Source organism: Tachypleus tridentatus, chromosome 13, assembly GCF_004210375.1.
Source record: "Tachypleus tridentatus isolate NWPU-2018 chromosome 13, ASM421037v1, whole genome shotgun sequence".
NCBI classification, from domain to species: domain Eukaryota; kingdom Metazoa; phylum Arthropoda; class Merostomata; order Xiphosura; family Limulidae; genus Tachypleus; species Tachypleus tridentatus.
Window position 1 is genome coordinate 268,431,372 of NC_134837.1, and position 18,117 is coordinate 268,449,488.

An 18,117-nucleotide genomic window follows, 5' to 3' on the forward strand; every position below is an offset into this window, starting at 1 on the left:
TCTAGTTAACTATTTAACTTCATATCTAGTTAACTGTTTAACCTTATCTCTAGTTAACTATTTAACTATATATCTAGTTAACTGTTTAGCCTTATCTCTAGTTAACTATTTAACTTCATATCTAGTTAACTGTTTAACCTTATCTCTAGTTAACTATTTAACTTCATATCTAGTTAACTGTTTAACCTTATCTCTAGTTAACTGTTTAGCCTTATCTCTAGTTAACTGTTTAGCCTTATCTCTAGTTAACTGTTTAACTTCATATCTAGTTAACTGTTTAGCCTTATCTCTAGTTAACTATTTAAGTTCATATCTAGTTAACTGTTTAGCCTTATCTCTAGTTAACTATTTAACTTCACATCTAGTTAACTGTTTAGCCTTATCTCTAGTTAACTATTTAACTTCATTATCTAGTTAACTGTTTAGCCTTATCTCTAGTTAACTATTTAACTTCATATCTAGTTAACTGTTTAGCCTTATCTCTAGTTAACTATTTAACTTCATATCTAGTTAACTGTTTAGCCTTATCTCTAGTTAACTATTTAACTTCATATCTAGTTAACTGTTTAGCCTTATCTCTAGTTAACTATTTAACTTCATATCTAGTTAACTGTTTAGCCTTATCTCTAGTTAACTATTTAACTTCATATCTAGTTAACTGTTTAACCTTATCTCTAGTTAACTATTTAACTTCATATCTAGTTAACTATTTAACTCCATATCTAGTTAACTGTTTAACCTTATCTCTACTTAACTGTTTAGCCTTATCTCTAGTTAACTGTTTAGCCTTATCTCTAGTTAACTATTTAACTTCATATCTAGTTAACTGTTTAGCCTTATCTCTAGTTAACTATTTAACTTCATATCTAGTTAACTGTTTAACCTTATCTCTAGTTAACTGTTTAACCTTATCTCTAGTTAACTGTTTAACTTCATATCTAGTTAACTGTTTAACCTTATCTCTAGTTAACTGTTTAACTTCACATCTGGTTAACTGTTTAGCCTTATCTCTAGTTAACTGTTTAACCTTATCTCTAGTTAACTGTCTAATCTTATCTCTAGTTAACTGTTTAGCCTTATCTCTAGTTAACTGTTTAACTTCATATCTAGTTAACTGTTTAGCCTTATCTCTAGTTAACTGTTTAGCCTTATCTCTAGTTAACTCTTTAGCCTTATCTCTAGTTAACTATTTAACTTCATATCTAGTTAACTGTTTAACCTTATCTCTAGTTAACTATTTAACTTCATATCTAGTTAACTGTTTAACCTTATCTCTAGTTAACTGTTTAGCCTTATCTCTAGTTAACTGTTTAGCCTTATCTCTAGTTAACTGTTTAGCCTTATCTCTAGTTAACTATTTAACTTCATATCTAGTTAACTGTTTAGCTTTATCTCTAGTTAACTATTTAACTTCATATCTAGTTAACTGTTTAGCCTTATCTCTAGTTAACTATTTAACTTCATATCTAGTTAACTGTTTAACCTTATCTCTAGTTAACTGTTTAGCCTTATCTCTAGTTAACTGTTTAGCCTTATCTCTAGTTAACTATTTAACTTCATATCTAGTTAACTGTTTAGCCTTATCTCTAGTTAACTATTTAACTTCATATCTAGTTAACTGTTTAGCCTTATCTCTAGTTAACTATTTAACTTCATATCTAGTTAACTGTTTAGCCTTATCTCTAGTTAACTATTTAACTTCATATCTAGTTAACTGTTTAGCCTTATCTCTAGTTAACTATTTAACTTCATATCTAGTTAACTGTTTAGCCTGATCTCTAGTTAACTATTTAACTTCACATCTAGTTAACTATCTAGCCTTATCTCTAGTTAACTATTTAACTTCACATCTAGTTAACTGTTTAGCCTTATCTCTAGTTAACTATTTAACTTCATATCTAGTTAACTGTTTAGCCTTATCTCTAGTTAACTATTTAACTTCATATCTAGTTAACTGTTTAACCTTATCTCTAGTTAACTATTTAACTTCATATCTAGTTAACTATTTAACTTCATATCTAGTTAACTGTTTAACCTTATCTCTACTTAACTGTTTAGCCTTATCTCTAGTTAACTGTTTAACCTTATCTCTAGTTAACTGTTTAACTTCATATCTAGTTAACTGTTTAACCTTATCTCTCGTTAACTGTTTAACTTCACATCTGGTTAACTGTTTAGCCTTATCTCTAGTTAACTGTTTAACCTTATCTCTAGTTAACTGTTTAAGTTAACTCTTATCTCTAGTTAACTGTTTAGCCTTATCTCTAGTTAACTGTTTAGCCTTATCTCTAGTTAACTATTTAACTTCATATCTTGTTAACTGTTTAGCCTTATCTCTAGTTAACTGTTTAACTTCATATCTTGTTAACTGTTTAGCCTTATCTCTAGTTAACTGTTTAACTTCATATCTAGTTAACTGTTTAGCCTTATCTCTAGTTAACTGTTTAGCCTTATCTCTAGTTAACTGTTTAACTTCATATCTAGTTAACTGTTTAGCCTTATCTCTAGTTAACTGTTTAACTTCATATCTAGTTAACTGTTTAGCCTTATCTCTAGTTAACTGTTTAACCTTATCTCTAGTTAACTGTTTAGCCTTATCTCTGGTTAACTGTTTAGCCTTATCTCTAGTTAACTGTTTAGCTTTATCTCTAATTAACTATTTAACTTCATATCTAGTTAACTGTTTAGCCTTATCTCTAGTTAACTGTTTAACTTCATATCTAGTTAACTGTTTAGCCTTATCTCTAGTTAACTGTTTAACCTTATCTCTAGTTAACTGTTTAGCCTTATCTCTGGTTAACTGTTTAGCCTTATCTCTAGTTAACTGTTTAACCTTATCTCTAGTTAACTGCTTAGCCTTATCTCTAGTTAACTATTTAACTTCATATCTAGTTAACTGTTTAGCCTTATCTCTAGTTTACTGTTTAACTTCATATCTAGTTAACTGTTTAGCCTTATCTCTAGTTAACTGTTTAACCTTATCTCTAGTCAACTGTTTAGCCTTATCTCTAGTTAACTGTTTAACTTCATATCTAGTTAACTGTTTAGCCTTATCTCTATTTAACTGTTTAACCTTATCTCTAGTTAACTGTTTAACCTTATCTCTGGTTAACTGTTTAACCTTATCTCTAGTTAACTGTTTAGCCTTATCTCTAGTTAACTATTTAACTTCATATCTAGTTAACTGTTTAGCCTTATCTCTAGTTAACTGTTTAGCCTTATCTCTAGTTAACTGTTTAACCTTATCTCTAGTTAACTGTTTAGCCTTATCTCTGGTTAACTGTTTAGCCTTATCTCTAGTTAACTATTTAACTTCATATCTAGTTAACTGTTTAACTTCATATCTAGTTAACTGTTTAGCCTTATCTCTAGTTAACTGTTTAACTTCATATCTAGTTAACTGTTTAGCCTTATCTCTAGTTAACTGTTTAACTTCATATCTAGTTAACTGTTTAGCCTTATCTCTAGTTACCGGTTAACCTTATCTCTAGTTAACTGTTTAGCCTTAATTCTAGTTAACTGTTCAGCCTTAATTCTAGTTAACTGTTCAGCCTTAATTCTAGTTAACTATTTAACTTCATATCTAGTTAACTGTTTAGCCTTATCTCTAGTTAACTGTTTAGCCTTATCTCTAGTTAACTGTTTAGCCTTATCTCTAGTTAACTGTTTAGCCTTATCTCTAGTTAACTGTTTAGCCTTATCTCTAGTTAACTGTTTAGCCTTATCTCTAGTTAACTGTTCAGCCTTATCTCTAGTTAACTGTTTAACCTTATCTCTAGTTAGCTGTTGATCCTCACCTCTTTTTAACTGTAACTTTATTTCTGGGTAACTGTTTAGCTTTATCTCTTCTCAACTGGTTAACTATTTAGCTTTTTCTCTTTTCAACTGTTTAACTTTGTCTCTGGTTAACTATTTAACCTCACCTTTTTTAACTATTTAATTTCATCTCTGGTTAACTTTAACTTCACCTCTTAACTGTTTAACTTCATCTCTTGTTAACTGTTTGGCTTCATTTCTGGTTACCTATTTAACTTTATCTATGGTTAACTGTTTACCTTCACCTCTTCTTAACTCTTTAACTTCACTCTTTTTAACTGTTTAACTTCATCTCTGGGTAGCTGTTTAATTTCACCTCTTCTTAACTGTTTAACTTCATTTCTTATTAGCTGTTAAATTTCATCTCTGGTTAACTGTTTCACTTTATATCTTTTAAACTGTTTAACCTCATTTCTGGTTAACTGTTTAACTTCATCTGGTTAATTGTTTCACTTTTTCTATTTTTAACTGTTTAACTTTGCCTCTTTTTAACTATTTAGCTTCATCTCTTGTTAACTGTTTAGCTTCTTCTCTTGTTAATTGTTTAACTTCATCTCTTATTAGCTGTTTAGTTTCATCTCTGGTTAGCTGTTTTGTTTCATTCTCTTGTTAACTGTTTAACTTCACCTCATGGTATTGTTTCATAATTAAGAGCGTAAAGTTGTCTAGCTATGTATAATTTTACTCTTTTCAAACATTTGTATTTATAGTGACACAGTGTGTGAAAGATCTATTTATAAAAGGGTGATAGCAACAAAACCTTCACACCTAAAGGCTGAATTGTTTTTATAGTGACACACTGTGTGAAAGATGTATTTATAAAAGGGTGATAGCAACAAAACCTTCACACCTAAAGGCTGAATTGTTTTTATAGTGACACACTGTGTGAAAGATGTATTTATAAAAGGGTGATAGCAACAAAACCTTCACACCTAAAGGCTGAATTGTTTTTATAGTGACACACTGTGTGAAAGATGTATTTATAAAAGGGTGATAGCAACAACACCTTCACACCTAAAGGCTGAATTGGTTGATATTTTCATTCAACTGGCTAATGAGATGTAATTTAACTCACAACTAAAGTTAAAAAACTTGTTACACTATTCTGTCTTGTATAGTTTCTAGTTGTGTGTTTCTTACAAAACCTGAATATGTTGTCAGAGCCCAAATATGGTACAGTTTTCTGTAAAACTTGATAAGTTATTTCTAATTTTTTTGGTGAGTATTTAATGACAGAGATATCTCAACTTTTCTTTTGTGTATTGTAAAAATATTAACTTGAAAACATGAAAATAAACATAGTGTTTTTGTAAACTGTGAGATTCTATTCTTTCATTTACCTACTAATAAAAGAATCATATTGGACACCATGCATTAGGGTTATTCAGGTTTTTATTGTTCAATGATAGAGAGTTACAGTTCTTTCTTTCTGTTCCAGGAGAATTCCACCTTGTTTAACTCTTTATGTTTGTCCTTCATCAGAAAAAGGTAAGCAAATATATTTGATTTTTTTCATGAGTTCCTCAGATCAAGAAAGTATTTTAAAATAATTAATCTCAAGCATAAATTGAAACAAAACACAATCTATTTCAACAAATATCTTTCTGAATGAGGTTTAGGCTTTAGAAATTTTGTGTTCATTTGTTATTTGGTGTAAAATCTATATTTCACTTTAAAGTCTTCTTAAAATATTAAATTTAAATAGTTAAGATACATTGGTAGAGCCAAGGTTGATGTCTCAGTGTTCACTTGTTGAAGTCAGTTTTCACCTATAAAAGACACCTGGAGATTCAAAGTTAGTGTCCTACTGACACAAAAACATGCTCTGCACTTCAGGACTTTGGGTGAGTTATAAGAGTAACTGTGAAATAGTAATAGGTCAGTCACTGGTGGTGGGAACTGTTGTTAAATCAACATTTTCTAGATTGCCTTTTCAGCAGCTTCATTCAAAAAGTCCAAAACAAACACTTAACAATTTTTGAATAATGCATCACTGGTTGGTCTGTTGTTTGCTATAACCCTGAATGTAACTTCACAAAGTTTGTTAAGCTTCTAGTAAACATTCCAATTATGTCACACACCAAGGTTCAGAACTTTCCATAAAGAATTTTTACTAAAGATTTGTCTGTGAATTTACTGACTTAGTTTAAGTGCAAGGTAATTTTCATGTTAAGATTAAAAATACTTTTTCTAGTAGTAATTGCTCCTAAAGATTTTTTTTATCAATACAACTTTATACATTGTGTTTTATTTTCTGTACCCTGACACTCATCATAGTGAAATTATCTGTAGGTAAATTATTGTCTCTACCCTGACACTCATTGTAGTGAAATTATATGTAGGTAAATTATTGTCTCTACCCTAACACTGTATAAAATATATATCAATAAATAAAAACAAGAAATGTACCTCTTATATGCCAACTTCTACTCCAAAACCCCTTTTGCTACTTATTTTGTACCCCATGTTAGTTCCTTCATAAGAAGAAAGATTGTTGTTACAAAAAGAAGTTTTCATTTCCAGACACAAACAATAATTCAGTGAACTAAAACTACTGTAATTTATATGGCTTTCTAACTGCTCTACAAATAGGTAATAACTTTGTTAACAAAATTTCCTTAGAAAATGGTCAATTTTACAAATAAACATCATAACCACACAGTTCAGACAGTGGACAACTAAACATCATAACTACACAGTTCAGACAGTGGTCAACTAAACATTGTAACCACACAGTTCAGACAGTGGTCAATGAAACATCATAACCACACAGTTCAGACAGTGGTCAATGAAACACCATAACCACACAGTTCAGACAGTGGTCAATGAAACACCATAACTACATGGTTCAGACAGTGATCTTGCCATCACTTATAAACATTCCATTGATAATTATGCATGAACAAATAAGTAATTTGAATAGAATGAAGAAATGGAGGGGCTGCTGTGATGGTGGTAACAAATGTGCTTATTTTCAAATATCAATGTAATGGAAGATTATAATACTAAATTCAATATCTGTATTTGTTGTTTTTAATATCCTGCAGCCCATGTAAGGAAAGATAGAAAGTTTAAATGTATGATATAGAAGTGAATATCCTCAATAGATATACTTATTTAATTAACAAGACTACAAAATAAACTATTTTATGAAACCAAGTTAACTGACATAACACAATAGTTAAATTAAATTTTGAAAGGTCAACATTTGACCACATTTATGTGTGTGGTGTTAAGTCATCCAGGCTACATAGTTTCTATATTATTAACTCAGATTCTAATGTATCTTATTTTCAGTTTTTCGTGCCATCTTCCTCGATAATCTAACAGTAGCAGACTTGGTTGTACAACTCAGTACAGTATTCGACTTGTCTCTCCAGAACCAGGTTACACTATGCTGTTCTGGACCATCAGACATCAAAGTATTACTCACGGATGAGGTATGTATATTTATATATGCAAAAACACGACTTGGAATATCACACTTGACAGGATACAATACTTGTCTCGTGTGTAAGACTTGGAATATCACACTTGACTGGATACAAAATTTGTCTCATGTGTAAGACTTGAAATATCACACTTGACAGGATACAATACTTGTGTCTTGTAAGACTTGGAATGTCACACTTGACAGGATACAATACTTATCTCATGTCTAAGTCCTGGGATATCAAACCTATCTGAATACAATGCTTGTGTCTTCTATAAGGCTTCAAAGCTTTTTGTTGTTTTAAATTTTCTTTTATGTCACATAGAATGCTAGTAATAGGTGACTAACATTAATTCCTTCTGTGATATATTAAGTGAAGCTCCAATCATGTATCATAAAGTAGGTTAGGTTTTTTTGAAACCACCTCAACTTGTACTGCTCTGTATTGTCATATTCACAGTCATACTAATAATTATAGATGTCACTACCTGTAAATTGTTTTACCATCACAAACAGAATCCTTTATATCTTACAGTAGAACTATTATGTTACTTATGGATAACCTGATAGTAGAACTATTATATTACTTCTGGATGACCTGACATTAGAACTATTATGTTACTTATGAATGATCTGATAGTAGAACTATTATATTACTTATGGGATGACCTGACATTAAAATTATTGTATTACTTATGGATGATCTGACATTAAAATTATTGTATTACTTATGGATGATCTGACATTAAAATTATTGTATTACTTATGGGATGACCTGACATTAAAATTATTGTATTACTTATGGATGATCTGACATTAAAATTATTGTATTACTTATGGGATGACCTGACATTAAAATTATTGTATTACTTATGGATGACCTGACATTAAAATTATTGTATTACTTATGGATGATCTGACATTAAAATTATTGTATTACTTATGGATGACCTGACATTAAAATTATTGTATTACTTATGGATGATCTGACATTAAAATTATTGTATTACTTATGGATGATCTGATAGTAGAACTATTATATTACTTATGGATGATTGAATAGTAGAACTATTATATTACTTATGGATGATTGGATAGTAGAACTATTATATTACTTATGGATGATTGGATAGTAGAACTATTATATTACTTATGGATGATTGGATAGTAGAACTATTATATTACTTATGGATGATTGGATAGTAGAACTATTATATTACTTATGGATGATTGGATAGTAGAACTATTATATTACTTATGGATGATTGGATAGTAGAACTATTATATTACTTGTGGGATGACCTGACATTAGAACTATTATTTTACTTGTGGGATGACCTGACATTAGAACTATTATTTTACTTATGGATGACCTGACATTAGAACTATTATATTATTTGTGGGATGACCTGACATTAGAACTATTATGTTACTTGTGGGATGACCTGACATTAGAACTATTATATTACTTATGGATGATTGGATAGTAGAACTATTATATAACTTATGGATGATTGGATAGTAGAACTGTTATATAACTTATGGATGATCCGATAGTAGAACTATTATATTACTTATGGATGATCCGATAGTAGAACTATTATATTACTTATGGATGATCCGATAGTAGAACTATTATATTACTTATGGATGATCCGATAGTAGAACTATTATATTACTTATGGATGATTGGATAGTAGAACTGTTATATTACTTATGGATGATTGGATAGTAGAACTGTTATATAACTTATGGATGATCCGATAGTAGAACTATTATATTACTTATGGATGATCCGATAGTAGAACTATTATATTACTTATGGATGATCCGATAGTAGAACTATTATATTAAGTATGGATGATCCGATAGTAGAACTATTATACTACAAAAATATTATAGAAAGAAGATAGTTCAGAGTATATTTAACAAAATATTTTTATGCTCCACAGGTCATCCAAAACATGAATGATGAAGGAATGTTTACATTGGAATTAATTAGAGGTAAAAAAAATACATAAGTGAGAATAAACTGACAAAAACATATTTTTTTATATGTTTTTAGTAATAAAATAGTTGCCTCTAAATCAATCACTGGTTGTGAAATCTAAATTTAGTATTAGCTATGACAGCTACTATCCATGACATTTTATGTATACTGCTCCCATGTATGATACCTCCACAAAACGTTGTTGTTGTCTACATTAGTAGCCTGGTTTTACTTGTAATAAATTATATATTGAGTTACATGTAAGCAACAGCCCATGTGTATTAAAATAAACTGAGTAAAATTTTATGACATCAGATTAGGGTGATATGGACATTTTCCTGATGTTTTTACTTACAAAATACTCTATTAATGTCTATGTGTGTGTGTGTGTGTGTAGTTTTATTTATTTTTGTATGAACTCCTCTCTACAGCTATAATTTTAAATATTTTACTAATGTTTGTAGTTATCAACTACTCTGTATTAATTTGTAATTATCAAAGCTGTTTTCATGTTACAACTTGAATTTCTTTCCTACATAGACCAGTTTGGTGATGTGTGTCAAGTCATTCTGAAGCCTTATTCACCATAAATGGACTGGAAGATGTTAATTGTCTGTTTTTAATAACACTTTTATATGTTTATTGTACAGAATTGTGTCTATGATATTTTCTTATATAGTTAAACATACAGTCATGTGGTTATTTAGTTAAACACAGTCAGTCATGTGGTTATTTAGTTAAACACACAGTCATGTGGTTATATAGTTAAACAGTTATCATGTGGGTATTTAGTTAAATATACAGTCATCATGTGGTTATTTTAGTTAAACACACAGTCATGTGGTTATTTAGTTAAACATACACTAAATATGTTTAGTGTAATAACTGCAATAACTCATACAGTTATTTAGTTAAGCATACAGTCATCATACAGTTATTTAGTTAAGCATCATACAGTTATTTAGTTAAACATACAGTCATGTGGTTATATTGTTAAACATATAGTTATGTACTTAAATATTCCATCATGATATAGTTATTTAGTTAAACATACAGTCATGTTGTTATATAGTTAAACATACAGTCTTCATGTGGTTATTTAGTTAAGCATACAGTTACCATGTGGTAACATAGTTAAATATGAGTGTTCTTTCTCTACAAAATTTGCCTTAAAGTAAAATCAAGGGCCTCTTGTTTTTGTTTTTTTAACTTGTTTAACTCTCTGTTGCTGTAGAACAAATGAAGCATTAAACTGTTTTTATTAAAAAGTCAACTTCGAATCCAAAGATCAAATTCATTTAACACAGCTTTTGTAATGTACACAATAACTTGATATGGCACATCAACTTTGATATACTGCCACTGTAACTGAGTCAAGAACTGTTTATCTCTTTACATTTTCCACTTAAACTTGAATGAAATATGTTTTATCTTCTGAAAGTCAGCTGAGAAAAAATATATTGGTTTTTGAAAGGAATAAATTTGTTTCATAAATACATTCCCAATTTAACAACCAGTTCATATCAGGTGAAAGTGGAGGACATGAACAAAGTGACTCCAAAACTGATCAAATTATATTACTGTAAGATTCATAGTCAGTCATTCCATTGGACCACAGAACAAATATTTTTATTTTTAGTGGTTCTTTTGATAAAGGTATAAAGAAAATTATGGTTTCTCAAATGATAACATTAATGTGCATTAGTAATTTTTTGTGTGATGACATGAATTACACGTCCCTCCTACAGCCATATTTTTCAGGAATATGTATTTGATAACTACAGTAGTATCAGAGATGCCAACTATTTCAAATGACTGAGCATAATGATTGTAGACAAAGCTTGTACAGATATTGTACAACCACTGGATACAGTTTTGAGTCATCCATATCTGTGGATCCATCTGTGGCTAAACTGTAAACACTGTTTGTAAGTATGCTTGAAATCATTTTGTCATCTTCGCAACACCACATTTGTACAATGGCTGTAGTTTTGGTTCTAGCACAGCCATATTTTTTTGCTATATCAGAGTCTGGGAACATTTTTCTGAATAGATGTCCTGCATGATCAGCTACAGCTCGGGGTAAATTATGAGCAATGACGAATTGCATGAACATCACTTCTGCATTTATGGTTTCATATTCTGAATTCTTACTCATAAATGTCGTTATCTGCATCGTTTTTGTCTTTGCCTCAGCGTTTTGTTGGTGAGATGCTGATTTTGTATGTCTGGAACAATCGTTTATCCAACCATGCACCACAGAAAAATCGATGTAACAAACTGTACAAAACACATGACTGTCACTGAGTTTTGATGCAATGACTGGATATCTTGCACTATACTCTTTCCTAAATTTTTTATTCACAATTTTAGTGTTTTTAGATTTGCCAGAAACAAGACAACCTGGTGAACAAGGCCTTTTTTTATCTATCTTGTGAACGATTGCATTGGTGTTTCTATGCCGCTTAGAGAACAAGAAATACCCATCTACGCGAGCGCTGATTGGCTGACAAGCACTGATGACGTAACTATGGATTCCCCCACGTACCCAGTGTGGAAAAGCACAGCTCTCAAACTATTAGTAAAAGTTGGAGATACAAATATTTTTTATTATTTCAAGCACAAACACGATTATCGCAAGTAGCCATTTGGACTGTGTCTTTTATTTATTATCAAAATTTATTTGTATCTCACTAGAAATTTTCTTTTCACCCCTTTCAAGCCCTGGGGGAACAATTTATCACTTTATTGTATAGACCTATATCATATATAATAATTTGGGAGTTGCGACAAGTCGTAATATTTGTCTGTATGAGCGTACAGTCGTAATGTATACACCAAAATCGTAATGATTGGCATCTCTGTAGTATGGCAGTGAATTTGTTTGAATATGTAATTTTTCCTTTTAGATTTTTATTTGGACTTATTTTGATGAAAAATAAAAGATTTGTATTAAATTAAAATTTTGTGTAAGTGACAGTTAACTTTAGTAAAACAAATCTTTTGGTAGCAATAGAATATATAGTGAGAACTTTTGCTGATGTGGAAAGATAACATTAAATCGTAAGTACAATCTGCGATACTAATGTTTTTAATAAATCTAGTTGTGGAACTTGGTTCTGCTGTACTCAGTACTTTGTAATCTCTTTCATTCCACATTCTGCTAATGCTGTGTAATCGTTTTATATTTTGACTTGGTTTTGCCATGAAGGCCTAGTTATGTTGGTGGACATATGCCATGAAACAATGACATGTAAGTTTACAGTATGGTTACATGTAATTTCTGTTGACACAACAACCCAGTTTGTTGTAGAAGTGTATGTGAACATAGATATCAAAATCACATAAACAGTAGTTTTGTACATTTGTGTATTTCGTGGAGAAACATTTTGATTTTTTAAAGATATTTTGAAAGTTTATTTAGCTATTAATGCTGAGGTATGTTATATGGGGAAACATCCTTCTGTTTTTTTTTTGTTTATTTGTTATTAAAAGTTTATACTTGAAACATTTAATATATTGAAATATGAAAATGATTTTTAAAACAATGTCTGATTTGTTCTTAATGCATGAATTTTTGGTGGTCAAGTTAATTATCTTTAGGTATGCTAATTATGTCACTGTATTCTGTATGATTAAGCCAACTCAGCAAGAAGAATCTGACCCACAAGATCTTTTACCTTTTGGTTTTTACACTAAATAATTTTTTTTTAATTATGAATTTAAATTGTCCAAAGTTTTTATTATGAATTGTATTGTATAATCTTTAGAGAAGATCAGTTAATGTGTTTCGTTCACATTGCACTGTCTGTTAATTTATAATTATTGAATAATTAGCCTCATAAAATAAACCATTATGAATTATTAACAGTTGACCTGTTTCTTTTTCCTTACACCTTTCAAAACACATACATTATAACTTATGACGACCAAGTATTAAAACATAAATTGTTGGTATTTTCATAAAGAGTAAATGTTTCTCTTTTAAAGTCTCATCTCAAATTGCTATTATTATACTTAAACAAACTTTGTAGTTGGTTTTGTGTAAACCCTTAGATTAAAAGAACAAAATATATGACTACTTCCATGTTATGGATAATGTAATTAATTATTAATGGTGAACATTTTCTAAAATTTAACTTACTTTCTTTTAAATTAAATTTAGGTTTTCATATATAGTTTTTGTTGTTGGGACTGAGTATCTAATGAAACAGTTAATCAGAGTAACAGAAACCTATCTGATTGTTTAAAACTTTTCTTAGAAGAAGGTCTACGTATGAACATATATCAAAAAACAGCTGTGAATAAAATCCAAATTAAAATGGAAATCCACTAACATCCAGCTCACACCACATTATAGTTGGAGTAAAAATCCACTGATGTCAAGTACACACCACATTACAGTTGAAGTAAATATCTACTAACACTCAGTTCACACCACATCATAGTTAGAGTAAATATACACTAACATCAAGTTCACGCCACATTATAGTTGAAGTAAATATTCACTAACATCCAGTTCACACCACATCATAGTTAGAGTAAAAATCCTCTAACATCCAGTTCACACCACATTATAGTTGAAATAAAAATCCACTAACATCCAGTTCACACCACATCATAGTTGGAGGAAAAATCCACTATTATCAAGCTCACACCACAAGATTTAGGTTAACAGTACTGCAGTGGGTACCAAAAGATCTCCAAAGTATGTCAACATTTGTTTAGTTCATGTTGAAAATCAGCTCTTACAACTCAGCCCTGTAAATTATACATGTAAGAACGGTTGGTATGGATAGAGAAAGCACTATGTAGAGGAGCGAACAACGTTTCAACCTTCTTCAGTGAACCTGATGATGACTAGAGTACACACCACATTACAGTTGAAGTAAATATCTACTAACACTCAGTTCACACCACATTATAGTTAGAGTAAATATTCACTAACATCCAGTTCACACCATATCATAATTAGAGTAAATATTCACTAACATCAAGTTCACGCCACATTATAGTTGAAGTAAATATTCACTAACATAATTAGTTTTACAGGGCTAATCCGTGATGACGAGAAAACCCACTTGTAGAGAAAATTATACATGTAAAAACGGCTGGTATGGTTAGAGAAAACTCTATGTAGAGGAGCGAACAACGTTTCAACCTTCTTCAGTGAACCTGATGATGACTAGAGAAGGTCGAAACGTTGTTCGCTCCTCTACATAGAGTTTTCTCTAACCATACCAGCCGTTTTTACATGTATAATTTTCTCTACAAGTGGGTTTTCTCGTCATCACGGATTAGCCCTGTAAAACTTCATACAAGAGAACGTTACACAGATGACATGTTTTATCATTTGGGCAGCTGGTTTCGAATCACTTAAAGAATTTATCTTGCAAGCAAACTCCGTTCACACAAAAAAAAAAATCCATTTTACCTGTGACTACCTGCCTATCAATTTATCTTTCTTGACCTAACCGTCTTTTTAAAGAACAGAATTTTACCGAGTTGTACAGAAACAGACCGTCAGACGTTTGTCCCTTTCTCACTAAACAGAACATTGCCTACAGTCAAGCTCTTAAAATAAAGAAAATATGTTAAAATGAAACAGACTACAGAAAACACACCAAGGATATAAAAATATATTACAAAAAGGATATAAAAATATTGAAATTGACAGACAGATCGAAAACACTAACAGCACTTCGATAAAACATCCTAAACCAGAGTAATACTAAACTTCCAAGTATAATTCCTCTTATTATTACCTATCAGTTTAAACTCGGAAACATTTAACGAATTTTGAAAGAAAAAAAAAATCATCTCCTACAACTTAACGATCGTCTTAAACAGATATTTCCTGAAGTTCTCATTGTCTCCTTTTGAAAAAGCAGAACTTTTAAAAGATATCTTTGTACAACAAAACTGAATTACATCGTACCCAAAAATTGTTGCTATCCATACAATAAAGCCTGTTGTAAACCTGCAAGCTCATAAAAGCTACTGACTCATTTTCTGGTAGTTGTTTGTTTGATTTGAATTTCGCACAAAGCTACTCGAGGGCTATCTGCGCTAGCCGTCCCTAACTTAGTAGTGCAAGACAAGAGGGAAAGCAGCTAGTCATCACCACCCACCGTCAACTCTTGGGCTACTTACTCTTTTACCAGCGAATAGTAGGATTGACCGTTACATTATGACGCCCCCACGGCTGAAAGGGCGAGCATGTTTAGTGCGACCGGGATTCGAACCCACGACCCTCAAATTACGAGTCGAACACCTTAACACGCTTGGTCATGCCGGTCCCTTTTCTGACCGTCACAATCAAAGAAACTTTGAAATATCCAAAGAACTCACTAGTGGAACACAAAACATCATTTATCTTATAAAGTTTTTTAAAAAAAAGGAATAATCAATATGTTGGACATACACAAACAACCGAACGTTTTTATTAACATCAAAAAGATCTTCCTGTTGATCAACTATTCTGGTCATTCCGGTACCAATGTTATTTTTATCTCCATTGAAACAGTATTCAAAACTAAGGCAGATAGAGAAATAAATGAAGCTTATTGAATTGCTAATGTAAACATTGTTCAACCTTGTGAAATTAATATAGATTCTGGAATCAGTGATCTCCAGTCGTCTCTTTCATCTCTGTCAAAAAATATTGTTTATTCTCTACTTATTTCTTTCATTCAGTGTGAACCTTAATTGTTTTTCGGAAACTTACTGTTTATTTAAAGTAATTTTCCATATCCGTTTGTATAAATTGATTACATCTTATTTTAATCAGTCTCTAGATGTAAACACTCAAACACTTTAGGACAGTTTTAAACATATAATTTTAACCAATTCTAAAGGCCCGGCATAGCCATGTGGTTAACGCACTAAACTCGTAATCCGAGGATCGCCGGTTCGAATTCCCGTCACACCAAACATGCTCGCTCTTTCAGCCGTGGAGGCGCTATAATATGACAATCAATCCCACTATTCGTTAGTAAAAGAGTAGCCGAAGAGTTGGCGGTGGGTGGTGATTACTAGCTGCCTTCCCTTTAGTCTTACACTGCTAAATTAGGGATGGCTAGCGCAGATAGCCCTCGTGTAGCTTTGCGCGAAATTCAAAACAAACCAAACCAATTCTAAAACAAAATATCCCTAATGCTCTCGTCAGCGACTACATTGTACTGAAAATGAGACACAACAGTTCATGCAAAAATATTCTAAACATTTTTTCAAAACTGGACGACCTTCATGACATCATTCAACTCCCTTTATATATATCACTCATGCGATTATGCCTCCATTCCTTTCTGACAGATTTGTTCTCAGTTCGGATCTCCGACGAGGTTTTAAATTTTATTTCCAATAGAACCTCACTCTAATTCCGCGAGTGAGGCTGAAGAGAAACAAAAGTTTCTGAGCGCCCCTGGTTTTCTCTCGAGCCACTTCATGGTTTTTGATATTAAAAACCAAAACAACTGCCAAGTTAGTTTTTATAACACCATTCCCAATTTGCCCCTAGAGAAAAATGGCCCACCTTTCTAAAGCACTTCAAAATTACAGACAGCTACCGCAGTCCTCAGGTAGTCTTTTGGAAAAAATTAACAAATAGATCAACATTTTGAGTATGTTTTTTACACACTGTTACATCTTTAAAGCTACACACTCGAGGTTCAAATACAACTTTATGGGTAAAGTAACATAGTCTATGTATTCATGGCTTCAGAGACCTTTTAGAGGCCAAAGTGACAAATATAGCAATTTTTTCACAAATATAACACCCAACTGGTCTCAAATTGAAAAGTCCGGACTTGTTGTTGATAGCTTGTGATCAGGAGGACTATTGTTTGGGTTTATTCTCTGTGTGAGGACTTCTTATCATTTTATTCATGATTAGCTATGTGTTAAAATGATTTTAAAACTTCGTGCAGCTTTCCTTTGCTTATCTGCTCTTTCTTTCTCTCTTTAACTAAAAAAAGCTGGTGCTTTCTCTCGAATATATGCACAAAGTCCTTTAACTAAAATGGCTTACTACAGCCATATCTGTCACTTTGCTTACATGTACTCGCAATAATCACCTATAAAATGTTGAACAAGAAGAGAATAAATCATTTCTTCAATAAATGAAAATATATTAAAGTCAGAGGGTGCTGTGAATGACAGTTAACTATAGAGCAGAAATCAGAACACCAAAACTTGAAATATCGTATAAATCACGTGCAAGAAGCGAAAGCTATGTACCAAGTTTAGCTCAGATTAATACAGATTTAGCAATTTTGTTGCCCGAAGGCTTTGATATTTTTATTAATTTCAATCAAAAATATTTAGTTAGGTGAAGAAATAATTTTGATTTTTTTTTAAATAACGATTAACATGATTGGTTTAATAAAAATACTTTAGGATATTTAAAGCCATTTTCATCACTTTGTGAAGGTGACGTGTTTTGAATGGTTAACAGTGCTGTTCAAGTAACTTTGATGTTCGACTAATATTGTTATACGATCGAACTGATCTATTCACCTTCATTTACGATTCACATTGTTGTATAGTCTAATGTCCTTAACAAATAGATAACAGTACAGATTAAATGTACTAGTGAACAACTGAAACTCCTTCTAAAACATCTTTGCATACTCGTCGAACTTTGATTATACATACCAAAAAACTATGATGTAAAAGAGTATTTAGTAATAGTATCTCAATCACACTACATTTGTCACATTTACTGCCGAAGACGAGTTCTGTATTCAACGAAACACGTCGTCGGTAATGGATAAGACGAATATAGTGTGGTCGAAATAATAATATCCACTCTTCTAATTCTTGGAAATCCATAATAGACTAGATTGGAAATGTAGTGTAAAAATAAAATATAATAGGC

At 31.2% G+C, this 18,117-nt stretch overlaps 1 protein-coding gene across 17 annotated transcripts in view; it reads left to right on the forward strand.

The window, feature by feature from the left end:
- LOC143239811 (transcription factor CP2-like) overlaps positions 1-13,107 on the forward strand; it is a 78,150-nt gene extending 65,043 nt beyond the window's left edge. For 10 of the 17 annotated variants that reach the window (XR_013021389.1, XM_076481339.1, XM_076481341.1 and 7 more), the window contains 4 exons: positions 5,255-5,304; positions 7,114-7,256; positions 9,202-9,253; positions 9,780-13,107. Coding sequence is in view for 13 of the 17 variants with exons in the window: in XM_076481339.1 (XP_076337454.1) it covers positions 5,255-5,304; positions 7,114-7,256; positions 9,202-9,253; positions 9,780-9,829 (295 nt within the window). In the remaining 4 variants the exon portion in view is untranslated. The remainder of the gene's footprint in view (positions 1-5,254; positions 5,305-7,113; positions 7,257-9,201; positions 9,254-9,779) is intronic. The other 7 variants (XR_013021390.1, XM_076481346.1, XM_076481349.1 and 4 more) reach the window with 3 other exon arrangements.
- The last annotated feature ends 5,010 nt before the right edge of the window (positions 13,108-18,117 follow it).